Source organism: Neovison vison, chromosome 5 (genome assembly GCF_020171115.1).
Source record: "Neovison vison isolate M4711 chromosome 5, ASM_NN_V1, whole genome shotgun sequence".
NCBI classification, from domain to species: Eukaryota; Metazoa; Chordata; class Mammalia; order Carnivora; family Mustelidae; genus Neogale; species Neogale vison.
The window spans coordinates 136554785-136582711 of NC_058095.1; the positions used below are offsets into that span (position 1 = coordinate 136554785).

Consider the following 27927-nt stretch of genomic DNA (forward strand, 5'->3'; position numbering starts at 1 on the left):
CATAATGCTGCCAAGACAAAGATATTGTCCTACTGTTTAATCTACATATCTCCGATTCCCAGTTAAGTGTCTTTTCTTTTGTCTACTGGCATTTGTAATTTTTCTTCTTGGAACTGACTCTCTTGTCATATATTTTTCTATCAGTTGTTTGTCTTTTCTCATTAATTTATAGTAATTTTTTAAATATTATGATTAATAATTTATTCTCTACTATATAGGTGTTAAATATTTTCAGGTCAGTTTATATTTTAAAAACATTTTCATATAATTATCCTTCATTTTTATGTAGCCAAATCTGAGAATTTTTCCTCTGTGACATTTGTATTCTGTGTTTTAAGGAGGTCTTCCTGGATTGAAGATTACAAAAATATTCTTCTTTAATTTGTCCTAGTAGATTTTTAAAGGAAATATACATAAAGCTTTAATTGATCTCAAGTTTACTTTTGGATATGGTGTGAGATAGGGGCCTAAAATATTTTTTCTACATGAGAAGTATTCCAACATTATATTCAACATACAAACATACCTTCCTCTCCCCATTAACTTGAAACTACACCTTGGTTATATACAGCATTCTCTTTTATACATGCATTAGTTGTTTATGGCTTCTTTTTGGTAAACAAGCAAACAAGGTGGAATTTGAAATCCTGTTTTAATTCTCCAAATAGGATTTACTATTTTACTACTAAAGCAGATGTAATGACTAACCTGGAATTGAAAATCATTGGAAGAGTAACTGTGGTAACACCTTTGCCCACAGTGGTACCAGCTGTTCCTGTGATGGTAGTTCCTTTGGCTTTTAGCTGTACTGTGAGTGCTTTGGCAATGCATCCCAGAAACATGTCCAAGATACCTAGTTTATTCCAATCTCCTTTTTCTGTTGAGTGAATGATATCACTGATATCTGCTGGGGGAAGGGATTTTACTCCTATGATGCTGGCCAGACGATTAGGGGTCACCTCAGGCAACACTCGTCTTAGTAAGGAGGTTACCTGATAAGAAAAGAAAGAATTCATCTTAAAGACTGTTGTTCTAAAGTTCTCTTTTTTTAAAATGAGCCTAGCAGGTGTTCTAGGACTCCAAAAGCTTTCAGAAGGACAAAACTTATTTAAACACTATTTTAATTTCTGAAGTGGTAATTACCCCTCCAGGGCAGCAAGAAAAAAACTTGTCTTTATTTGGTCAGGAATAAAGAAACATTACACATCCCATGGTAACAAGACAATTAGTAGAGCAACAGCACAGTAGTAAAATAGAACATATTTTGTTCTTCCATGTTCTCATTATAATGAGTCAAAAATAAAAAGCATGGAGTTAAAATGCAATTCAAAAAACCAAGTAACAAAAAATAAAGATCAACAGTTAAGACTCTAAGGTGATTCTCTTTGATAATGTAATTTTTAAGTGTTTTGAGGAACAAGTGAGCCAAAAGGTAGGTGGAATGACCAGTCACCTGTCTCTGGACTCGAGGAGAGGCCGTATGGAGCAGTGAAAAGAGATCCTGGAGTAGAGTTAGTTGCTGAGCCAGATACTGGCGGCCCACGTTAGAGCCACTCAGGGCTAAGACCATAGAGAGCAGCTCAAAGCAGTAAGCATCAGAGGAGGCATCTTCATCATTGGGCTGAGAATTGGCATTTTCTTTGCTTGATATAGCATGTTCCCATTCTTCGCGAACTCTGGTGGCTTCCATGCGAATAGCCTGGACGATGTGAGCACACACCTATTTAAAGACAACATAAAGGATATGTAAAAACCTACTTGCAAATCTGATGTACTACTTCTAGTAAAAAAAAAAAAAAAAAAAAAGACAAGAATATTAGTTGATAGTCAATTTAATTCTTTCTCCCCATTAATTTCCATCATACCATCTTAATTCATCTTATAAACAATTAAGAAAATCTAGCAGATTTCTAGCAGAAATTCTAGCAGAATAAAAATCTTAACATTTAAATCAGCTACTATGTAGAAACTATTTATATACAAGTTGCCAATACCCCTGCCTGTGGTTTAAGACATCAAACAAAAGCAAATTACCATAATTTATCACTTCTAAGCCATATTTCCTTTCAGATATCATTAGCATTTCTATTCATAATATGTTTTATAATTGATGGCATTCATAATGTAACTGGCAGCAAATTTTCTTTTTTTAGTGATACATGAAATACAGCACATTTTATAACTGGTAGAATCTAAGATTCAATGATACATTGTTAAAAAGACAAAGCACAAATAAATTTATTGATTTAACAAGTTGAAAGTTAAAATGATGGGCTAATTTAAAACCAGTGTTTTATTTGACTTCTGAAGGGCTGATTATTATGTTAACTAGGTACTCCATTATATGAACAATCTAGCACTACCCCACCTCTTTATAATTAAAAATATTAACACTGATTTAGTTAACACTATAATTGCTCAGGAAAAAAAAATCAACTGACACAAAAGAACAGTGGGAAAAGGAACACAGAAAATGCAAATGAACTTTGATATATCTGGATATTTGACACCAAAATAAAACAATCTACCTGAAAATGAGAAATAACAAATAGTAGTAAGGTAAGAAAGTTAACATTCATAACAAAATCTTTAAAGTGATGCAGGTATGCCTATACACTCCTTCGTCTCTAGAAAAAGGCAGATACAGTCTACAGGACCTATAAGAGCATAAAAAAGATTCCATAAATTTTGGAAAATACTTTACACCCGAAAAACAAAAGCTGATGAAGATAATGAAATGACTATTTACCAACCTGTTTTTGTAAATTAGTCAGCTTACTCCTGCTGAATATGATTCCAACCATATGTTCTTTCAGGTCAGCATCTGATGTTGCCTTTACACACAAAAAGGGAAGAAAAAAAACCCCACCAGGTTCTTTGAATAAAATTTGTGTATTTGATCTTAAAGTATCTTGAGAATTAACTATGCAGGTATTTTTTTTTTTTTAAAGATTTTATTTATTTATTTGACAGAGAGAGATCACAAGTAGGTAGAGAGGCAGGTAGAGAGAGAGGGGAGGAAGCAGGCTCCCTGCTGAGCAGAGAGCCCGATGCGGGGCTCGATCCCAGGACCCTGAGACCATGACCTGAGCCGAAAGCAGAGGCTTTAACCCATTGAGCCACCCAGGCGCCCCTGCACGTATTTTTTATAAGGTGAATTTATTTTAAACTGAGTCTGTAACACTAAGACAAAGGGTAAGGTTTGAAGAAACCACTATTGGCTAACAATGACTCCAAGAAAAAAAGAAAAATTTCTGAATTTAAGAAATCCAGAGAAGCATACTACTTTTTCATGAACTTCTTTGATCTGTCAATTTGATTCACTTTAATTACATCTATTTCTAAATTGTGAGGATTCTACATTTAGTTATTAGAACAACTCTGAAAATGATATTTGATTAAAAGGGAAATATCCTAACAAAACTCTACGATAATGGTATTCTTAGAGTAGGCTAATCTACTGCTAACAGGAGTCAAAGAAATATATCATAAGAAGAGAAATAAAGGCTGGCATTTTATAGTGCTTATTATGTGAATGGTACTCTCCTAAGGTTCAGATACACAGCCATATAGTTATCACACACACAAATACTCTTTTTTTTTTTTTTTTTTAATTTGACAGAGAGAGATCACAAGCAGGCAGAGAGGCAGGCAGAGAGAGAGAGAGAAGGAAGCAGGCTCCCGGCTGAGCAGAGAGCCCGATGCGGGGCTCGATCCCAGGACCCTGCGATCATGACCTGAGCTGAAGGCAGCGGCTTAACCCACCGAGCCACCCAGGCGCCCCCACAAATACTCTTATTTAATCTTCAGAACAAGCCCATAAGGTAAATATGATGTTTGATTTTACAGGTAAGGAAAGTAACACAAAGCTTCTCTTCTAAGAATAAAAAATGACTCTCAGTTTCACTTTTCTTAGGATAGAGAAAGCTACAAGAGCATGCAATGCCACCCTTAATGAAAAAGAGCTGATCATCTACAGAACCATATAATTTTGTGCCTATCAGACAAATGAAGTTTGCAACCAGGTAAACTAAAACCCAAATAGACAAGTACATATACAGGTGGACACTTCAAAATTTTCTCTGCACTTGAAAGTATAAGTAAATGAACAAATGATAATCCGTAAAGCTCCTGAAGACTTGAACAAAACTATCAACCAAATTGAATAGATAATTATAGAACCTCCTCACCAAACAAAAGCAGAGTTCGACTTCTTTTCAAGTGCATGTGGATATTCGCTAAAATAAGTGAGTCAGAATTCAAATCTTAACAATTTTAAAAGACCTGAAATTATACAAAGTATATTCTTTGACCTCAGTGAATTATACTAGAAATTAGTAACAGAAAGCTATTTGAAAAATCCCCAAATATTTAGAAACTAAACAAGAAACTTCTAAATTATCCAGGGGTCAAGGAAGAAATCAAAATGGAAATAAAAAAAAAATATTCTGAACTAATGAAAAGAGAAAGAACATATAACCAACACACCAAAATTTGTTAACACTCGACTAAAGCAGTGCTGAAAAGAAAACTGTACCACTACTTATAAAAAAAGATCTCAAGTCTTTGAAACTAGAAAAAGAACAAATCAAACACAAAGCAGATGGAAAGAAGTAATAAAAGAAGATACATCACTACAGATTCTATTGATATTAAAAGAATAATAAGGGTATATTATTAACAACTTACACCAAACAATTTAGCAACTTAGATGAAATGAGAAAATACTTGAAGCACAAAACTATCAAAGTTCAGTCAAGAAGAACAGATAACTGCATTAGCCTTGTATCTGTTAAAGAAAGCACACTGGTAGAATAATTCTCTTGCTAGTTGAAACGCTAGCTAGATTATACATTAACAAATGAGTTTTTTTTATACAGTTACTTTATCTTCTTATTTTAAAAGTTCTTTCAGAATTTTCTTAAACAGCTTTGAGATATACAATGGAGTATTACTCAGCCATCAGAAAGGATGAATAGCCACCATTTGCACTGACATATATGGAACTCAAGGGGATTATGCTAAGTGAAATAAGTTAGGCAGAGAAAGACAATTATCATATGGTTTCAATTACATGTGGAACATAAGGAATAGCACAGAGGACATTAGAAGGAAGGGAAAAATGAAGAGGGGGAAATCAGAGGGGGAGACGAACCAGGAGAGACTATGGACTCCAGGAAACAAACTGAGGATTTCAGAGTGGGGGGGGTGGTGGAGAGACGGGTTAGTCCCCTCACGGGTATTAAGGAGGGCACGTATTACATGGAGAACTGGGTGTTACACGCAAATAATGAATCATGGAATGCTACATAAAAAACGAATGATGTGGGATGCCTGTGGGCAGGAGCTGAGTGTCTGCCTTCGGCTTGGTCATGACCCCAGGGTCCTGGGATCGGGCCCTGCATCGGGCTCCCTGTTTAGCGGGAAGCCTGCTTCTCCCTCTCCCAGTCCCCCAGCTTGTATTCCCTCTCTCACTTGCTCTCTCTGTCAAATAAATAAAATCTTAAAAAAACAAAACAAAAAACTAATGATGTAATATACGGTGACCAACATAATTAAAAAAATAGCTTTGAGATATAGTTAACATACTATTCAGTCATTTAAAATATACAATTCATGGGTGCCTGGGTGGCTCACTGGGTTAAAGCCTCTGCCTTCGGCTCAGGTCATGATCCCAGGGTCCTGAGATCGAGCTCTGCATTGGGCTCTCTGCTCAGCAGGGAGCCTGCTTGCCTTCCTCTCTCTCTCTGCCTGCCTCTTTGCCTACTTGTGATCTCTGTCAAATAAATAAATAAAATCTTAAAAAATATATATAAGTCAATGGTTTACAGTATATTCAAATACATGTGCAACTATCACCACAGTTAATTTTAGAGCATTTTCATCACTCCAAAAAAGAAACACTATACCTTTTAGTTATCACTCCCCTAGTTCATTAGCTTCCTTATTAAAGAAAAATACACTGACATATCTACTAACATATAGCAATATATGGATTATCTTAATGCATAAAAAGAAAAATATTTAAGAATATCCATTTGAGGGGCAACTGGGTGGCTCAGTCATTAAGTGTCTGACTTCAGCTCAGGTCGTGATCCCAGGGTCCTGGGATTGAGCCCCATATTAGGCTCTCTGCTCCACAGGAAGACTGCTTCTCCCTCTCCCGCTCCCTCTGCTTGTATTCCCTCTCTCTCTGTGTCTCTCTGTCAACTAAATAAATAAAAATCTTAAAAAAAAAAAAAAGAATACCATTTGATAAAAACTCTCAGAAAACTAGGAATAGAAAGAAACATCTTCAATCTGACTAGCGCATTTACAAAATATCTACAGCTAACATCACACTTAATGATGAAAGACTGACTGTTTCCTATTAAGATCCAGAAAAGGCAAAGATGTCTGATGTCACCACTTGGTATTGAAGGCCATAGCTATTACACTAACACAAGAAAAGAAATTTAAGGCCTATGGGCTGGGAAGGAAGTAAAACCAACTTTCTTTGCAGACAACATGATTATCTATGAAGAAAATCCTAAAAAGTCTACAAAAAAAAAAAACCTTCTAGAACTAAGAAGTGAATTTAAGAAGATCACAATTATATTTTTACATACTAGAAATGAACTGAAAAGTGAAATAAAAAATACCATTTGCATATCATTAAAAACAATTATTATTTACAGATTATTGTTAATATTAATAGAATTATTTAGGGATTAAGATGTGTATAAGACCTGTACAATGAACTACAAAACATTGCTGACAAAAATTAAAGAAGATCTAGATAAATGGAGAAATATATCATGTTCACGGATAGGAACATTCAATATTACTAAGATGTCAATTCTCCCCAAATCACTTAGCAATTTGGTACAGTTACAATCAATATTTCAGGTTTTTTTTTTTTTTTTTAAGAAGAGGAAAAGACAAGCTGGTTCTAAGCTTTATATAAAAATATAAAGGGCCTAGAATAGCCAAAATAACTTAAAAAAGAACCAGGTTGGAATCTGATCTCATGATTTCCATAAGCTGCAGTAATCAAGACACTCTGATGTTGGTGTAAGAATATACATATAGATCAATGGAAAGAGTGAAGAATACAGAAACAGACCTACATATTTATGGTGAATTTATTATTGATAAAGGATAATTTTTTTCAACAAATGGTGATGGAACAACTGGCTATCTACACGCAAAAATAAATGAAATTCTGGGGCACCTGGGTGGCTCAGTAGTTTTAACATCTGCCTTTGGCTCAGGTCATAATCTCAAGGGTTCCGAGACAGAGCCCTGCACTGGGCTACCTGCTCAGCAGGGAGTCTGCTTCTCCCTCTGCCTTTCATCCTACTCGTGCTTTCCCTCTTTAATAAATAAAATCTAAAAAAAATCCACCATCCTAATAAAAAGATTAACAAAATAAATAAATGAAACTCAACTCTGACCTCACACTATAAAGAAAAATTAACTTAAAATGTATATGGCAAAAACAAAAGAATTAAAACTCTATTCCTGCTAGAAGAAAATCTTTGTGACATTAAATTTTAGGTAAGATAAAAAAATCGCAAGTCATTTAGAAAAAAACAGACTGAATTATACTTCCTCAAGATCAAAAACTTCTGTTCCCAAAAAACAAACAAAAAACCCCAAAACACTTCTGTCCCTGAAAGATAAACCACAGAGTAGGAGAAAATACCTGAAAAGAAAACACATATTGGCTAAGGAGTCTTTATCATATATATCTTTCAACCTAATATAAAAAAATAGGGGTAAAAAATTTGAACAGATACTACACTAAATAAAGTGATGGCAAATAAGCACATGAAAATTTACTCAACATTACTAATCATCAGAGAAATCCATATTAAAACCACAATGAGATACTGCTACCTACCTACTACAATGGCCAACATTAAAAAGAGTGACAATCCTAAGTGCTTTTGAGAGAATGTGAAGCAACTGGAAATCTCATACACTGCTGGTAAAAATGCAAATTGGTTCAATCATTTGGAAAGAGTTCAGCAGTTTCTTACAAAGTTAAACATACACTTACCATACAACCCAGCAATTCTACTCACAGGTATTTACCCAAGAAAAATGAAAAAATACCCATAAAAAATCAGCTTTATTTATTAATAGCCAACAAAGAAACAACATAAATATCCATCAAAAGGTCAAAGAATAAACAAATTATGGTAAATCATAAAATGGAACACTTCTCAGCAACCAAAAGAAACAACTACTGATACGTGTTCCTACATGGATGAATCTCAATATCATTATACCAAAAGAAAGAAACCATAAGAAAAGGTTACATTCTATCTGGTTCCATTTATATGACATCTGGGGAAAGGCAACACTCCAGGAGCAGAAAACAGTTCAGTGGTTGTCAGGATCTAGGCATCAGGTGAGAGGACTGACTGCAAAGCACCCAGAGGGACATTTTACGAGTGATGATTTTACTACTACATATATTGGTCAAAATTCATCAAACAATACAGTTTAAAAGGATGAATTTTTTTCCTTATCTAAATTCTACTTCAAAAACCTGATGTAAAAAATGATTCTCTTAATAATTATGCTATTTCATGGGCATCTTACCACTAGCATAAACTTTCCCAATCAACCTTAACAGCGGGCGTTGGTGGTATAGTGGTGAGCATAGCTGCCTTCCAATCAACCTTAACATCTCAACCTACACTCTCCTACTGTTAGTCCAGCCTCTTCAAAGAGCTCTACTCAAATCCCTTCTGTCATGCTAACTCTGACTCATGCCCTTTCTAGTACAAGTCATACCCAATACCTACCCAAAGCCTCCTCTAACTGCTGCAGGGCATAATATTTTCAACATATTCTGAAACCCTGTGACATGTGCAATGTTTTCACATACATAAAAAATAGATTACATGCTATAGAGTATCCCTACTGATTTCTTTTTTGGGGTTGTGTGAAAAGTTCACATCTAAGAAAACACAGTTTTCTGAGGGCTTGGTACCAATTACCATAGTTACTTAGCACAAAATCACCATTTGCTAAAATTCAGTTGATTTAATGAATAATCACACAGTCTTGTAGTCATTCAAATGAAATCGCCACAGGATGCTAGAAGAAACAACCAGACTTTATAAAATCGTACTTTCTATGGAGCCCAAATAGAAAGATGTGGATGACTTAGACATTACTACACCAGAAGACACAGAGCTAGACTATGTAAGTCCTTGAAATTATCTTTCAAAGAGCTGCCAAGGTGATTATCTGTAACATCTAACAACATAAGAATATTGAGACCAGTCAGGCTTGACCTCTTTTTGGAAATAGGTGAGGTTTTCCTCTTGGGTATAGTGCTTTAGAATAGAACAAATAAGTAAAGGCAACCACAATTTAAAAGAAATTTCAAGAACAAGATAAAGAACAGGTTATTCCAATAAAAACAGACGGAATGCATGTGTGTTTATGCCATGGATATAAAGACAAATCAGATTATGTACTTGGTTTTTAAGAAGCTATGATTCAGTAGAAGAGACAAATCTGTGTACAAGTAAACATATGGAAGAAATTGAGAAGAGACTCATAGAAACTATGATGAAGTTTAGCAGAAGGAAAACTGCATATTTTGCGGGGGAAATCTTAAAGAAGATTCCTTGAGGAGACAGTATTTTTGACGGAGACTGTGAAAGGCAGAGTAAATGGAGGAAGGAGATCATTGATGGCACACAGTACAGTAAATGCCTAAGCTGATTTTACAAATCCCAACACTTGAACACAACAGCCCAAGATACAGAGGAAATTTTGTTGTTACTTATAATGCTAGCTAGATCATACATAAACAAATAATTTCTTTTGATAGTTTCTTCATCTTCTAATTAAAGTAAAAAATATTAACTGCATATTAACTATCATCTATCCATTAAAATACATGGCAATAGGTAATTTCACTGAACAAAAGTAAGCAAATGAAAAAAAGAAATAAATATCTTTAGAATACAAATAAATACATTGTATACTTTTTCCTCTCCTTCAGGTGAGGACAGTAGTGCTTTTTCCTCTTGTTCTGGTGTAGGTTCAGCATCTCCAGAGATGAGCTTTCCAAATACCTGATGAAGACAGGAGCATGAGATGGGATCAATGGCAGTAATCATTAGTGTGGAAGCTAAAGGATGCATGAGCTAATTCTGCAGGTTTTATAATATTACTATGCTATCCTTGCTATACTTTTAAGAATTACGAGTGCAAAATGAAACACAGGAGTTTTGGGCTATGAGAAGAAGAGAAAATGGGTCACATCTGTTGCCAGCCATTTCTAACAAGTTTCAGAAAGTATTTTGTTACTGTTTTGGTATTATTATTGAGTAAGATTTTATTTCAGGGCATCCTGTGCTAGATTATGTAGTAAGGACACTCACTTGAGATGTAATAAGTCTGAACACTCGCAGAGTCTCGGCTTCACAGTTCCTTTGCTGGGCCACACTGGCTGAAATCTGGCCAGCAATTTTGGTGCTTTCGCCATCCTTCCAGCCCAGGACTTTTACTTGTCGAACTCTCAGTGTATTTTCTGGGCCCTTTAATTCAATCTTGATGATGTGATTATCCCCTCCTGGAAGTTCACTTGTTACCCAACCAATGTGCCTGGAGTCCAGATCAACCTAGCATAACAGAAGAGGGATAGAAACCTCATACAGCTGTCTCACTCTCTTATCACTGTCCTAGACTTAGCGCTAATAACAGCAAGCTCAATCACAAAGACCTGTGCAGAGACCAAGGTTTACTGTGTTACTTCACACTGATTATCTTACTTAAACCTTGTGAGGGTAAGTAATACTACAGTAGCTATTACACAGATGAAGTGAGGTTAACACAGGTTAAAGGATTCTTAGTACTAGATGGAGCTGAGAATTAAAATGCAGGTCTGAGCACTTTCCAGGGACAAGTTATATAAGTAACATCACTAATCATTTTATATGTGACAGTCCTTTCCGTATACGGACTATGAGTAAGAGCACTCACAAGATCAGCATGGGGCCCTGTTTTGTGGATTTTTTTTTTTTTTTTGGGGTGGTGCATCTTCACATAAAAGCACCATTTAAAGATAAATTTTTTAAAAAAAGATGAGGATTTTTGATGTGCAGTTACTTAATATGTTTTACTTTTGAAGAAAAATTATATGTAACTTCACTTTTATGATTTCTTATTTCACTGTGAAAATTTTATCAAGGATTAAAGTTCAATACACTGTGAAATGGTTTTGACACTATTCACCTGAAAACATGAAAACCATTATTACATTATTTGATGTCAAAGAGAAAGGAGCTGCGACTTCTACATTATTTATGTAGACATCTAAATTGGTATTATTTTAATTGATAATGCCAATTTTATAGAAAGAGCATTAAGTATAAATAAATAGTACCTCACTGAATAGGATTATTTCCCTAAATTTTTTAGCTCTTTTTTTTTAAATTTTTTAGCTTTTTAAACAAAATTAATTATTTAATCCAAAATCTCAATTCATTCTGTCCATGATTTGAAAAACAAAGCAAAACAAGTGGTCAACATTTATGGGATAAAGTTGCTACAGAAGAACTCTGATAAAGTTTCACTAACACAAATCAGTTTATACAGAATTTCAGATACACACCCAAATAAAATTTAACTTGTTTCTAGAGATGGTTTGTAACATCAACTTGCAGCCTGGATACAGTTTCAGTGTTCTAAGTAATTTATTCAGGCTGGAGGACAATTATCTACATTTTAACCTGAGGTATAGGTGTTCATTGTGAATTGGATTTATGATGCATTTAGAGCACCCTGAATCTTTGTAAGGGAGGTGGAGGCAGATTGGAGGACTGTAGGTACAGTATAAGCATTTGTGGCAGGAGAACATTTAGGGCACTAATGGATAAGATGTTTAGCACAGAATGGTTATAAACATTCCTATATCTGGAATATTTGTCAGGTTAGTGTTTTATAAACAGATGATTTTCTATAGTACTTTGGTAGCATGCCAAAATTAGAATTTAACAGTGGAGGCTGAGAAGAATTTCTCCCTAGGTAGCAAAAAATTTATGACAAAATTTTAATTACCTGCTTTATTCTGCACAAATCTTCTACTGCTTTGCCAGTTAAGAAGGTCATTGAGGTAACTTTATTCTAAAATAGACAATTCACAACAATTATTATCCTATATTCCTGGTCCTGAATTTACAATGGTTTCTTATGGCCTACCAATACCACATTAACAGTAACTGTCATTTTTCTTCCCAACTGACCTCACTCCCTCTGCCTGATCAACCACATTCTTACAACTCCAGTCTTGCCTTATTCTCACAAATTCTACCTTCGGTCTCCATGAGCTCTGAAAGAGGAGCTTGGCATTCCCTCTTTTTATCCGAAGTCTAAAGACTGATTTTTTAAAAAAGATTTATTTATTTGAGAGTGAGTGAGTGAAAAAGAAAGAGCATGAGAGGGGAAAGGGGCAAAGGGACAGGTAGACTACCCACTGAGCAGGGAGCCTGATGCAGAGCCGACACGGGACTTGATCCCAGGACCCAGGATCAAGATCTGAGCCAAAGGCAGATGCTTAACCAGCTGAGCCACTCAGGCGCCCCCAAAGTCTAATGATTTAAATTCTATCCCTTTCATAACTCTGTTTGCCACTCCTGTCCCACTCTCTCTCCTATACTTTCATTGCTTCCGGAGGTAAAAGCAAGGAAGGTAGGTGACTTAACCAACAAATACTTGTGAGTGTCACAATGTACACAGACTGCCTTACAGATTTGGAGAAGGATGTATGAGAATGACAGGTTCTATCCTCTCAAGATCCTTGCCACACTAGGGAAGGAACATTAATTAACACATGAAATAAATATCAAACAGAAGTTCAGAATCTTTAAGTACTAAAAAGAATCAATGTAGTACTAGAGCCAGAGACCCGAAAGTTGAGTAACTTTTATGTAAGGCACATCAAGGAACACATTAGCACATTAATTCCTGAAAGAACTGCATACTTAGCTATATGTCAGGTCTAGGCTAATCCAATTCCAACAATTGCTGTGTATGAGGCACTGATGGTGGGCAGGTGGGGACAAAGAGGTACATCAGCCTCAAGGATGCTTGTAAGTCAGAGGAGGTTTCTTAAAAGGAAAGCCAATGTTGGCTAACCTACTGGGGCTTTTATTTTTATTTTTTATCTTTTTAATTTGTTTTTTAAGATTTTATTTATTTGACAGACACAGATCACAAGTAGGCAGAGAGGCAGGCAGAGAGAAAGAGGAGGGGAAGCAGGCTCTCTGCTGAGCAGAAGCCCAATGTGGGGCTTGATCCCAGGATCCCGGGACCAGAGATCCCAGGCAGAGAGGCCTTAACCCACTAAGCCACTCAGGCGCCCCCCTACTAGGGCTTTTAAAAACGAGTATTGCTACGATTCTCTCCCTAAAAGGGAAAAATGTCAAATTGATTGCCATCATTGTTCTGACGGAGAGTATGTCCTGGCTTAAAATATACCATGAATTATACATAACTTTGTACTAAACAGTAAATTCTAGCTAGAAAAATGTTTTGATTTCTTACACTTGACTTTCTAGTTGTGCCAAATGAAACTCCTGGCTCCAAAAAGGAGATATGCCTTATGATATATTAGCTAAACCCTCTTTTCTTATTCACTGCCAGGGAACAGGAGTTAGGGATGGCTGTGGATGGCAAGGAATGTTGATGGGAGACTGGACTTCTGACGTTGGCATCCTATACGGGTTATCCAAGACCCAACCCCACCACTCTGGCTCCTTCTGGGAAAGGAAATACATGAATGGAATGGGGAGAAAGCTAGCAATGGTCAAAGAGGATTTATTTATTTATTTATTTTTAAAGATTTTATTTATTCATTTGACAGAAAGGCAGAAAGGCAGGCAGAGAGAGGAAGGGAAGCAGGCTCCATGCTGAGCAGAGAGCCCGATGTGGGGAACAATCCCAGGACCCTGAGATCCTGACCTGACCCGAAGGCAGAGGCTTTAACCCACTGAGCCACCCAGGTGCCCCTCAAAGGGGATTTATTAATACTGTTTCTGCTAGCAAGCCACAACCCTTCTAAGGGAAAAATTCTAAGGAGTTCCTTCCCCAGGAATGGGGTAGAAGCATGCGGGGCAGCTGGTGTTTCTTCTTGGTTCTCAACAGTCCGGTAGATAAGACTCTTTTTCCTTTGTTTACTGACTCTTGTCAAGGAGTACTAAATTCAGTTGAAACATGTGAACAGACTAGTGTTAGGAAGAATACAAATTATGATTATTCACAGTAGTCTAGATATCCCACCACCACTGCTGCGAAAGCTAAGAGTGAGGGTTGGAAACTGAGAGCTAATCACATGATAGGTCAAAGTATATTAAGTGCCATCAGAGTAATATAAAAAAAGAACCTAGAGAAGGGAAAGAGTAAGTTGTTAAAAAAAGATTTTATTTATTTCAAAGACATAGAGATAGCAACAGAGATAGAACATGAGTGGGGAGGAGAGGGGGAAGCAGGTTCCCCTCTGAGCAGGACCCTGGGATCATGACCTGAGCTTCAGGCAGACACTTAACTGACTGAGTCATGCAGGAACTCTGGAAAGAGTAATTTTTATAGAAGAGGTCCTGGGAGAGGAAATTTTTCCTGCTCTTTCAAGATTCTGGAAGAATCTGATAGGCAGAGTTTAAGGGGAGAACTTCTAGACCAAGAGAAGAGCTGAAACAAGGGCATGTGGGCAGGCAGTTACAGTGCATTCATTTATTCTGCTTAGCTGGGAGCCAGGGTGTTATTTGTATCACATCTCTTTTTAGAATTGGCATTCCATAGTGCCCCATTCCTCTTAATCTGTTTTTAGATTTAAGATTTATTTGGGAAACATAAAAATGTTGTTTGTTTGGTGAAGTTCTACATGAAAATCTTTTTGCTAAACTCAGAAATGATAGGGCATAGTCACTGACAGTCTGAAAAGAACTAATGAGCCACAAATTAAGTTTCCTTTCTTACCCCGAGATCTCGCGAATTGTCCACATGGACAGATACGTAGCGGGCATTGATTCCTTTTACACAGTTGATGGTGATGTTCTTAGTTTTGTTCTTATCCTCATCTCCTGATTCCCAAAAGGTTTCTGTAGAACCATCTGTCAAACTGCCGATCATGGCAGGTCGGCTTGAAGTTTTTATGTCAACAATGCTGGTTAAGTCCTTTAGGCACATTACTATGCACAATTCCTACCGGAAACAAATGCACGTTATTACAACACTGAAATGGAAATCTTTCCTGGTAATAAGACAAACAAGACATGAGGTAAGAAACAAATGAACCAAATTGTTTAGGAGTAACTTGCAGTTTCTTCTTCTACACACTGTTGAATGTTAGCGGGATAACACAGGACAGCTGGTCAATGACTGACCTGACTCATTGCTTCAAAGCCAGACTGAATACTGATGCTAAAACTTTCTTCACTATCTCCATCATCTGATTTTGACAAAATATTGTTAATGTGATGAAAGACATTACTCTGATGGAGGAACTGGTGATCAGACTGCTTGAATTTCAGACTCCAGCACCTAAAAAGGTATAAGCAATACATTAAATAATTTCTAAGGAATTCTTGGAAAAGCACTCCATAGTTAGTATTCCAAAAAATCTTAATGTTCTAGGTGAAAAACAGAAATGGGAAAAAAATTAGGAAATAATATCACTGCCTTTTTCTGAGAAATAAAGGTAATTTCTTTGGAACAAGGTAAGACCTAAAGAAAGTTTGCTCATTTTACATACAGAAAAATACGTTTACATATAAAGAAATTTGCTTCTGTAGCCATGAAGATAAAGGGTATAGAAACAAAAAAGGTAATAGATCAAATTTGCAGTTAGACAAGTGTTACCCCAACTGAAACAGCCTCTCAAATTTATTAGTTTTAGAATTCTATATTAATTCATCAGAGTGTATATAACACAGCCTGCACTTCAAAAATCTTGTGAGGAGGAAAACACAATCTCCCCTCTGCTGGTCTTATCATTAGGGCTATGGGTAGCCAAAAATCACTCCATCACCTTACAGCTTACAAAAGTCAATGGAGCATTCATTTATATGTGTGGCTCCATATGTAGATGTGATAACAAGGTTCACAATGTAGAAGTAATGTTAAAATCTTAGCAGGCTTAGACTTAAAAGTAGGTGATGCTCCCCTACCTTGTATATAACTAAGGTTCAATTTTTCTCAAAATTCTTTTCAATTCAAAATCGATATTTTAATTTCTGTTTCTGAGACTTTGTTCTCCCTCTCCCTTTTATGACATTTAAAAGCCTCCTCTTAAGTAATGGAAAATTTTACATGATGGTATAAAATGTAGGGTACAAGATGAAGGACACAATTCTTCACCGAAAAGCTCACTTGCAGCAAAGACATTTGTTGCTCTGAGTGGGAGCTGTAGGCTCACAGAAGACCAAGTGGGTTACACAGGGCCAGAAGGAGTAGAAGGGGGGAATCAGGTACTTAGTAGCTTCATGGCCTTAGCCAAGTGACCTCTCACATCCTTAGTCTCCACCTCTGTAAAATGGGAACAGCACACCCCATCTTCCTGGCTTGAGGGGCCTCCGAGGTGCACTCCCAGGGACACAGGCCCAAGCTCTTCTTGTTTCCACAAGAGTTCATTCTAAAACATAGCAGGGAGCTAACCATTCACAGGAGTGGGGAGGACCAGGTTTATATCACTCATTCTATAGCAAATAACTGACCATCCCCTTTGGAGTAAGCACCAGTCATTGGGGAGTGGGATGGAGGTGGCAGGGGGAGTACACAGAAGTGGATTTTTTAAAAATATGTAATTTAAATATATTTGGGAAAAAACAAAAACAAAAATCTCCTCTTGGGTAGCACTGAGACAAGTGACTTGGGGTAGAAGTGAGGTGGGATGTGAGGAAAACTGTTACAGACGATAATTCAGAGAATCAAGAGTGTATTAACCTCATTTTACAGAGGGGCAAACAGGTATGAGCTAAGAAGGAGAAGTCTTTGTATCTTACTATTTAACAAGGTCTTTCAAGCATTTTGTGTGTGAATACTACATAAAATCTCTTCTCCACTGTACCTAGAACACTTAGATGTAAAATTACCTTAGGGCCATTTGCTGTAATGAACTGCCACTGGGGAGAGACATCATAAGATCGGAGATTGTCTGAAGTAAGCGGTGAAATGTGTGTGGTAAAGGATGAGCAGCTTCCCCGGCAATCACTATATCCGAGAGGGGATGTTCACATACTCTCGTGTCCTTCTCCTAACACAGAAATGGAAAGCGAGTTGATCAGTCTGTATACTGAAAAGGACTTTACCCACAAACAAAAAAATTATGTATACTTAGAAGTGTTATGTATACAGTAAAGACAGTTACGTAACAGAAAGGCAAGCAAGAAAACTAAAACCAAATCATACCCAAAACATGCTTTCGCTAATTATGTTTTGTACTATCTTTTAGGGAAAAAGTGATGAGGTCACTCATAAATAAAATCACCAAACAAATGGATATGGTATCTGTATAGATTCTGGTGAGCTCACAAATATACCAACAGGGCGACTTGTATGTTTGGAGCCTCACCCAAACCGCTGACTCACCGAGTAGTCAGCCAGTAGGCAACTGTTTTCATCCGATAAGTTTTAGGTTGGTTTTTATGCAGGAATATTTAGTTGTTAAAGGTGTGAAACAATCTTACACTGTAATTATGTATTTTTTTTTCTATTTCTCCTTGCAGTTCTGTCAATTTTTACCTATTATTTTTAAGACTATATTATTGAGGGGCGCCTGGGTGGATCAGTGGGTTAAAGCCTCTGCCTTCGGCTCAGGTCATGATCCCAGGGTCCTGGGATTGAGCCCCGCATTGGGCTCTCTGCTCGGCAGGGAGCCTGCCTCCTCCTCTCTCTCTGCCTACATCTCTGCCTACTTGTGATCGTGCCTGTCAAATAAATAAATAAATTCTTAAAAAAAAAAGACTATATCATTGATGCATACATGTTTAGAATTGTTCATTTTGTAGAAAGCTTTTTTTGTAGAAAGCCTATTATTAATTTCATCTTAAAACTTTCTTTTCTTCTGATGTTAAAGAGTCACACCAACTTTATTTTGTTTGGTGTTTGTCCAGTATATCTTTTTCTAAACTTCCACTTTCAGTCTTTCTGTATCCTTATGTTTTAGATGTGTTGCTTAAGAACAGCATCTACCTTTTGTTTTTTCATCTATTCTGATAATTTTTGTCTTTTATTTAATTAATTTTTTAAAAGATTTTATTTATTTATTTGGGGGGGCATGAGTAGTGGGGGGGTGCAAAGGGAGAGGCAGAAGCAGATCCCTGATGAACAGGGAGCCTGATACACGACTTGATTCCAGGACTCTGAGATCATTACCTGAGCTAGAGGCAGACACCCAACTGACTGAGCCACCCAGAAAACCATTATTTATTTGTTTATTTATTTTTTAAAAAAGACTCATTTATTTATTTGAGAGAGAGTGAGAGTGTGTTTATGTGTGTGTATGTGTAGGGGGAGTGCCAGAGAGAGAAGCAGACTCCCCGCTCATCGCAGAGTCCCACATAGGGCTCTATCTCATGACCGAGATCATGACCTGAGGCGAAATCAAAAGTTGGATGCTTAACCAACTGAGCCACCAGGCATCCCAATTTTTGTCTTTTAAATGGAAGATTTAGTCCTTTTTGTACTTATTTCTAATATCTTACTTTCTATTTGCACCACTTCTTTCTATTTTGTTTTCCCTCTTGGGGAGGGGCTGAGTTGACTTTTCACATTTTTCTATGAGTTTGGAAATTATACACTCTTTTCTTTCTTTCTTTCTTTTTTGTTTTTAAGGTTTTATTTTTAAGTTATCTCTACAACTAATGTGAGGGTAGTACTCACAACCCCGAGATCAAGAGTCACACACTCCACTGACTGAGCCAGCCAGGTGCCCCCTATACACTGTTTCTGTTCTTTGTGTAATGATACACACTACACTTTGTGTAATGACACACACTCAACTTAATCTAAAACTAATCAAAATCATTATCAGCCCACTGAACACCAACACCAATCACCTGGCTCCTGATGTATATGGTACTGCTGTGTGTATTTTGGCACTAAGTTTTACAAATCACTCCCATTACATATTATCACTTTTTATATAGTCTTTGTTAAGATTTAACACTTTCTTTTCATTCTCAGATCTTCCATGGAAGATCTCCTATTGTAACTGAAGCACATTACAATTTTCCTTTGTAACAGTCTGTCTGTGGCAATCCCTCTGTTTATTTTCTGAAAATATCTTTATTTTTCCCTTCTTCTATAAAGATAGATTCATTGGATTGACAGTTATTTTCTCTCAGCACACTGAAAGTATCAACTGATTGCCTTTTAAAAAAAGTTCACCATCTTACAACTTAAAATACTGTTACTGAAAATTCAGTTGTCATTCTTACTGTCCCTACTTTAAGTATAATTTTTCCCTCCATGGCTACTTTAAAGACCTGCTCTTTGTTTTGGTTGTTCAGATAATTCACTATGATTTGCCCACCACGATTTTTCTTTATTCTGCCTGGGGTTCACTGGGCTTCCTGATTCAATGTATTGTCATCTGTAATCAATTCTGGACAATTTTCAGGTATCAATTCCTCAAATAGTACAATTTTCCATTCTGTCTATCCTCTCTTTCTGGAACTCCAATTAGATAAATGTTACACCTTCTCATATTTTTCACTTTTTAAAGGAACTCATTTTTTTCTGTTTTATTCTGGATGAATTCTTTAGGTCTCTCTTAACAGTTCACTAATTTCTTGACTAATCTGCTATAAATCTCAGAACTGATTTTTTTTTGGTTCACTGCTTTTTTTCTAACATTAGTTATTATACTAACATGTAATTCTTACATGTTAATTTATTTAGTTCTTTTTCAAATCTGTCATTCTTACATTTCTTCTTACATTATTAAAGTTTGTCTTTCATTTTTTAAAGCACATTAAACATAGTTATACTACACAGATAGATAATAAATTACAACTACTGAAATTGTTTAAGGTCTATTTCTTCTGCCTGTTTTTTCTGCTAGTTCTCACTCAGGGTACTTTGTTTCCTTGTGAGTTTTAAGAATTTGGCTATGATAATGTTGTCTGATATCCTTGCAAATTAATCATAAACTATTAAGCATATAATTTCAGAATGCCTGCAGATGAATTAAATGTGGTCTAGTTTCCCATTTACAGATGAGGCCAGTAGTCACAATGTTACAGATGTGGAAATGGGTCTAGCACCCAGGCTTCTAGGGTCCTAGTCAATGTCCTTCCATTATGCAGGTTGTTTCCTATAAAATCCAAGTCCTTTCTAGCCAAGCAAACATTTTTAAATTGCATGTCCTTACATAGTACATTTTTATTACCAACTTAAAGCAATGTTGTAAAGTAGATAGATCTTCCATAGAATAATGTTGCCCTTTTTATCTGTCTTATGTAGTACTGTTAATAATATATACCTTTCAATTCATTGTTTCAGGACAATGATGTTTAGTGAGACATCAGAACTGAATGACCACATCTTGGCCAGAGAGAAAAACATGTTGCTCATAGCACTGAAATTTTACTCTTGCCTTTAGGTTATATAACCTGTGAATGAGCTCATGCATATTATTATATTATCTGAAGATGGTTCTACTCTTCTATAAAAAGATGGACAACCTCCCCCCCCCAAAAAAAAATCTCACTTACTTGTTCTGCATTTTCTTTGTTTGTTTTATTTTCCTCATCCTCTTCTTCTTCTGGTTCCACTGGAGCAGGAGTTAATGATGCCACAAAATGCCACAGAATATCATGTAGAGAAGTTGTTTGGATGACATTACACAGAAGCCAGTTGAAAGCCTGAATAAATGATGGTTAAATGAGTCAAAGATAAAAAGAAAATATGTGAGTAAACATTACCAAGTATTCCATGGACCAAGTATTTAAAGTAAAGATACTAAAAACATCTGACCTTCATTTTACCAAAAACACACCTAACTTGAAATAGTCAATAATTTTGGTTCCCAATTAAAAAACATGATAGGGAAAATAATACATATGAAATGCAATGTAGAAGTATTTTTTCAAGCCACTTTTTACTTCAAAGCTTCATCTTCATATTAATTTGCTAAAGCACATTTTTTCCCAACTTGTATTTAGGATAACACAAAATGTTTTTCAAGTTCTATACTTAAATGTATTAATATTGTTCCCATCATCGTTGAAGTGGCAGGTTATTTATTATACTCATGACAAAAAAGATTAAAAATATAAAAATACATATAAAAACATGACAGATAGCAATTTCATCATTTCCAGAGAATAGGCTCAGAAAAGTTATTATAGTTAAATTTATAACTCAAAAGCCCTACTTGTCCTCTCTTTCTCATGATTCTTCTAACTGAAATGATGTCATTCTTACAAAAAGCTTTTTTAAAAAAGATGCTAACAGGATTAAAACAATAAAGCACTACAGAAATAAATTTCTTGAGAGTGCTTAAATATGGATCTCTATATTCATAAATGAAGAGTTTAATTTTGATGTGAACATTTTATATTTCTGATTGGCTAGTGTCTCTTAATTTTTTGACATTTCTGTTGGGTAGAAAAGGAACTAACATTAAAGAAAATCATCAGATGATCTGTATTATCAATGAATCAATAACCCCATTAATGTATTCATACCTCCATGGCAAAAACTCGGCAAGCAGATTTCCTTAGGGCCTGTTTCATTGCTATTTCAAGACCTTCTAGATCATGATGTTGTATAACAAAAGCTAAAACTGGCCATTGAAAATTTCGTTCTCCTTTGGAAAGAGAACTGTGGGCTGAGATTAGCCGGGAAAGCTCAGGAGATGGATGCCTCAAGAGGGAAGAACCAACTTCTATTTATTAAAAAAAAAAAAAAAAAAAAAATTAACTTTCATTGACAATAATACATACAATTAATATATTTAAGATGATACTAAAATAACAGTATCTAGCTTATTCACTATAGTATTTTTTTTCTTCTTTTTGCATGTGACACAATTTCAATTTTTATTGAGGCTGAGAAAGATTAAATATACATTTTTTAAAGATTTTATTTATTTGTCAGAGAGAGAGAGAGAGAGCAAGCCTGGGAGGAGGGGCAGAGGGAGAGGGAGAAGCAGTCTCCCTGCTGAGCAAGGAGCCAGATGTGGGACTCCACCCTGAAGGCAGATGCTTAACTGGCTGAACCACCCAGGCATCTGGAAAGATTAAATACCTTACTTTCCTATACTCATGTAGCTATTGAGTTATCAAACTGAATTTTGAATCCAGGGCTGAATTTTAAGTTCATGGTTTCTAAAACATTCTTAAAAGCTAAATGTTGTATTTTTTTCCCCTAAATGGAATCTATATAAGATATATAATTACCTATGTATAAATACTAGATTAAATCTTCATTTAAGTGGGCTACCTGATAAATCACCGTATTATCCTTTTCTCTTGGATTTCTTTCTTTATTCCTGACACAGAATCAAGCAGCTCTAATTTGAGGCTACTGATACTAACTAGTCCAGATTATTTAACTTTTTCGATGTCTAAGAGCTACTTGTATCCCCACATTATCTATTCAGAGTGGAAGTAGCTCCACTATAGAAGCTCTATAGAGTTAGAAGCTTCTGTTGGGAATGAGAATATAATTGTGAAAGTAAGTCACGGGACCCACTAGTTCACTGGAACTTAGTAAAAGGAATAATGGTGGCAACATGTGACTTAGAAACTAACAGGTAGGATTTTATTTCACTTTATTTTAAAGATTATTTATTTATTTATTTGACAAAGAGAGATTACAAGTAGGCAGAGAGGCAGACAGAGAGAGAGGAAGGGAAGCAGGCTCCCCGCTGAGCAGACAGCCTGATGTGGGGCTTAATCCCAGGACACTGGGATCATGACCTGAGCCGAAGGTAGAGGCTTTAACCCACTGAGCCACCCAGATGTCCCTAAAAGGTAAGATTTTAAAGGTCAATTTATTCTTGAATTATCACTGGATGCTCTCTAGGTCTCTTCCAACTGAGATGCAAAATTTAGAACATGCATACTGTTGGGTGTGTCTCATAAAAGGAATGTCAACACAATGTAAAATTAATCCATTTCCTTTAAAAAACTAGATTTTAAAAAATATCTGCAAATAAAACCATTTGGACCACACAATCTTCCTTTTTATCTTTATACTCACCAGTGTCTCCACTGTTAACTCTTCTTCTAGGAATGGCTTTCACTCGTGCAGGTAAGATGGAGTGTTGTTTATCATATTCAGAAGCAACAACTGAGTATGATCTTTGGAAGACAGTTCTCTTTGCAAGATCAGTATCGGTTATGGGACTAGTTTCCAAACTGCAGAAAGAACAGAATGACCAATAAAAACTTAGGAGAAGAAGTGAATAAAGTGAAATTATATTTAATTTATAGTAGTATAGTCAAATATATGAACTTATATCTTGTGGAAAAACACAAATTCAAAGCCAACTTGACAAGCGCTCCTTAACTCACAATTTGATCTTTCCAAATGCACTAACATTTTTTTTTTCAGTTTTTTTTTTATTTTTTTATTTATTTTTTTTTCCAATTTATTTATTTTCAGAAAAACAGTATTCATTATTTTTTCACCACATCCAGTGCTCCATGCAAGCTGTGCCCTCTATAATACCCGCCACCTGGTACCCCAACCTCCCACCCCCCCGCCACTTCAAACCCCTCAGACTGTTTTTCAGAGTCCATAGTCTCTCATGGTTCATCTCCCCTTCCAATTTACCCAAAAGCACATACCCTCCCCAATGTCCATAACCTTCCCCCCTTCTCCCAACCCCCCTCCCCCCAGCAACCCACAGTTTGTTTCGTGAGATTAAGAGTCACTTATGGTTTGTCTCCCTCCCTATCCCATCTTGTTTCATGGATTCTTCTCCTACCCACTTAAGCCCCCATGTTGCATCACCACTCCCTTATATCAGGGAGATCATATGATAGTTGTCTTTCTCCGCTTGACTTATTTCGCTAAGCATGATACGCTCTAGTTCCATCCATGTTGTCGCAAATGGCAAGATTTCGTTTCTTTTGATGGCTGCATAGTATTCCATTGTGTATATATACCACATCTTCTTGATCCATTCATCTGTAGATGGACATCTAGGTTCTTTCCATAGTTTGGCTATTGTGGACATTGCTGCTATAAACATTCGGGTGCACGTGCCCCTTTGGATCACTACGTTTGTATCTTTAGGGTAAATTCCCAGTAGTGCAATTGCTGGGTCATAGGGTGGTTCTATTTTCAACATTTTGAGGAACCTCCATGCTGTTTTCCAGAGTGGTTGCACCAGCTTGCATTCCCACCAACAGTGTGGGAGGGTTCCCCTTTCTCCGCATCCTCGCCAGCATCTGTCATTTCCTGACTTGTTGATTTTAGCCATTCTGACTGGTGTGAGGTGATATCTCATTGTGGTTTTGATTTGTATTTCCCTGATGCCGATTGATTTCAGAACCTGTGTCCTAAAACTTCTGGTTTTCTTAAATCTACTTTGCATTTTTTAAAAAGATTTTATTTATTTGACAGACAGAAATCACAAGTAGGCAGAGAGGCAGGCAGAGAGAGATGGGGAAGCAGGCTCCCCGCTGAGCAGAGAGCCCGATGAGGGGCTCGATCCCAGGACCCTGGGATCATGACCTGAGCCAAAGGCAGAGGCTTTAACCCACTGAGCCACCCAGGTGCCCCTACTTTGCATTTTCAAATGAAAAAGAAGAAAAGGTATTAATTGTTCTAAACTCCTTTCAAAATCAAAAGCATTCTGGTGAAAGTTATGTCATGATATTCAAGAAACCTAGACAGATAAATTCGTAAGAGCACAGAAAAGAAAGAAAATAGATATGTACACACATAACAAATCGGAAAGTGAAACAATTCAAGGTTCTTTCTGTGCCTGAGTTTTCTATTACATTTCTCATTCTTGGGAAGTGCTGCCCACAACCCCTTCTAGAACATGGCAACACTAAGTATAATGAAAGGTAACAAACTGATTTTTGGTGTAGAGTTATAGTATACTGACATTCTGGAAGAACTCAGTTTAAGTAAACTAACAATTTTTCTATTTACTATAGCAACATTAAAAAATACTTGAAAAGTTACTAATATAATAATATATTATACTAATATAATACTGAGGCTTTTTATAAAAAAGAGAAATACCTTTCCTTACTTCCTCTCTAAGACAGCCTATTCTTTCATGTGGGTTTTTTTTTTTTTTTTTTCTGTTACCTCATTCCAAATAGGGACAATTTTGCTCACTGTGAGTTCTGGATTTCTTTTCATCATTCAAGCCAGGTTTGAACTCTTACGTCCGTCAGTCATGCTTATACGTTTTCTAGAAACTAGTTACCTTCCTGGTGTTTTCTGTATTCACCACCTCTCTAAGGGTATAGACATTCTCATTTGAACAGGCTGTAAATACCTCATATAACCCAGGGTGGTAAAAGTGCTTGGATGTCATCTTGGGCCAACAGGTTCCAGAATGACCAGAGAAGAGGGTCTAATTTAATTTAACAGAACTAATTTAATTCACTTTATAAATGGTGTCACTACAAACCTCAAGACCTCTGTTGTGCAGAGGAAGTTTATCAACTTGAAAAACAAAACAAAACCCGAACTGTTAGACAACCTAAAAAGAAAATGACTCATTCTCATAAAAATGGTTATGCTTGTAAAAAAAGAAAAAATTCAAAGATAACCACCACAACCTCGGCTACTTTCCATCAGATAACTCCCTGTTGTGGGGGGCTGTCTTGTATACTGTAGGTTGATTAGTAACATTCCTCACCTCTCTACACTGGGATGCTGACTGAACTAGCCTAGTTATGGCAAACAAGGATGTTTTCAAACACTGCCGGTGTCACCTGCAAGGTAAAACCACCCTTTTACCCCCCACTGATTTAATGGAATCATTCATTATCTTTTGTAATAGCTTGAGTTTGTCAAGACTTTTTAAAGAATAGCTCAAAGATGCTCTATTCCCTGAATTACTATATGCTTGGGATGTCTCAACTTGGCTGAATATAAAACACTTGAGTCATAGTTTCTTTTAAGACTTTATGAAAATTACTCTTATGTGTAAAGTATATAATCTTTTAAATGTGCTTTTCATGCATTTATTTGATTAATCCATAATTTAGTTCTAAGATTGCCAAGACCTTTTTTTTTAAAATTTATTTTTATATAATATATTTTTATCCCCAGGGGTACAGGTCTGTGAATCACCTGGTTTACACACTTCACAGCACTCACCAAAGCACATACCCTCCCCAATGTCCATAACCCCACCCCCCTTCTCTCAACCCCCCTCCCCCCAGCAACCCTCAGTTTGTTTTGTGAGATTAAGAATCACTTATGGTTTGTCTCCCTCCCAATCCCATCTTGTTTCATTTATTCTTCTCCTACCCCCTTAAGCCCCCATGTTGCATCACCACTTCCTCATATCAGGGAGATCATATGACAGTTGTCTTTCTCTGCTTGACTTATTTCGCTAAGCATGATATGCTCTAGTTCCATCCATGTTGTCGCAAATGGCAAGATTTCATTTCTTTTGATGGCTTCCATTGTGTATATATACCCCCTCTTCTTTATCCATTCATCTGTCGATGGACATCTAGGTTCTTTCCATAGTTTGGCTATTGTGGTCATTGCTGCTATAAACATTCGGGTGCACATGCCCCTTTGGATCATTACGTTTATATCTTTAGGGTAAATACCCAGTAGTGCTATTGCTGAGTCATAGGGTAGTTCTATTTCCAACATTTTGAGGAACCTCCATGTTGTTTACCAGAGAGGTTGAACCAGCTTGCATTCCCACCAACAGTGTAGGAGGGTTCCCCTTTCTCCGCATCCTCGCCAGCATCTGTCATTTCCTGACTTGTTAATTTTAGCCATTCTGACTGGTGTGAGGTGATATCTCATTGTGGTTTTGATTTGTATTTCCCTGATGCCGAGTGATATGGACCACTTTTTCATGTGTCTGTTGGCCATCTGGATGTCTTCTTTGCAGAAATGTCTGTTCATGTCCTCTGCCCATTTCTTGATTGGATTGTTTGTTCTTTGGGTGTTGAGTTTGCTAAGTTCTTTATAGATTTTGGGCACTAGCCCTTTATCTGATATGTCATTTGCAAATATCTTCTCCCATTCTGTCAGTTGTCTTTTGGTTTTGTTAACTGTTTCCTTTGCTGTGCAAAAGCTTTTTGATCTTGATAAAATCCCAATAGTTCATTTTTGCCCTTGCTTCCCTTGCCTTTGGCGATGTTCCTAGGAAGATGTTCTTGTAGTTGAGGTCGAAGAGATTGCTGCCTGTGTTCTCCTCAAGGATTTTGATGGAGTCTTTTCTCACATTGAGGTCCTTCATCCATTTTGAGTCTATTTTCGTGTGTGGTGTAAGGAAATGGTCCAATTTCATTTTTCTGCATGTGGCTGTCCAATTTTCCCAACACCATTTATTGAAGAGGCTGTCTTTTTTCCATTGGTCATTCTTTCCTGCCTTGTCGAAGATTAGTTGACCACAGAGTTGAGGGTCTATTTCTGGGCCTTCTATTCTGTTCCATTGATCTATGTGTCTGTTTTTGTGCCAGTACCATGCTGTCTTGATGATGACAGCTTTGTAATAGAGCTTGAAGTCTGGAATTGTGATGCCACCAACGTTGGCTTTCTTTTTCAATATCCCTTTGGCTATTCGAGGTCTTTTCTGGTTCCATATAAATTTTAAAATTATTTGTTCCATTTCTTTGAAAAAGATGGATGGTACTTTGATAGGAATTGCATTAAATGTATAGATTGCTTTAGGTAGCATAGACATTTTCACAATATTTATTCTTCCAATCCAGGAGCATGGAACATTTTTCCATTTCTTTGTGT

The 27927-nt window shown here is 36.5% G+C and overlaps 1 protein-coding gene across 13 annotated transcripts in view; it reads right to left on the minus strand.

The window, feature by feature from the left end:
* Positions 1-27927, minus strand: part of MYCBP2 (MYC binding protein 2) — a 283092-nt gene that overhangs the window by 21088 nt on the left and 234077 nt on the right. For 11 of the 13 annotated variants that reach the window (XM_044249910.1, XM_044249909.1, XM_044249914.1 and 8 more), the window contains 12 exons: positions 23221-23378; positions 21702-21901; positions 20727-20876; positions 17103-17263; positions 15396-15552; positions 14989-15213; positions 12073-12138; positions 10395-10634; positions 9987-10085; positions 2754-2834; positions 1454-1720; positions 709-992 (listed from right to left, as the gene is read on the minus strand). In XM_044249910.1, coding sequence (XP_044105845.1) covers positions 709-992; positions 1454-1720; positions 2754-2834; positions 9987-10085; positions 10395-10634; positions 12073-12138; positions 14989-15213; positions 15396-15552; positions 17103-17263; positions 20727-20876; positions 21702-21901; positions 23221-23378 — 2088 coding nt within the window. The remainder of the gene's footprint in view (positions 1-708; positions 993-1453; positions 1721-2753; positions 2835-9986; positions 10086-10394; positions 10635-12072; positions 12139-14988; positions 15214-15395; positions 15553-17102; positions 17264-20726; positions 20877-21701; positions 21902-23220; positions 23379-27927) is intronic. The other 2 variants (XM_044249917.1, XM_044249905.1) reach the window with 1 other exon arrangement.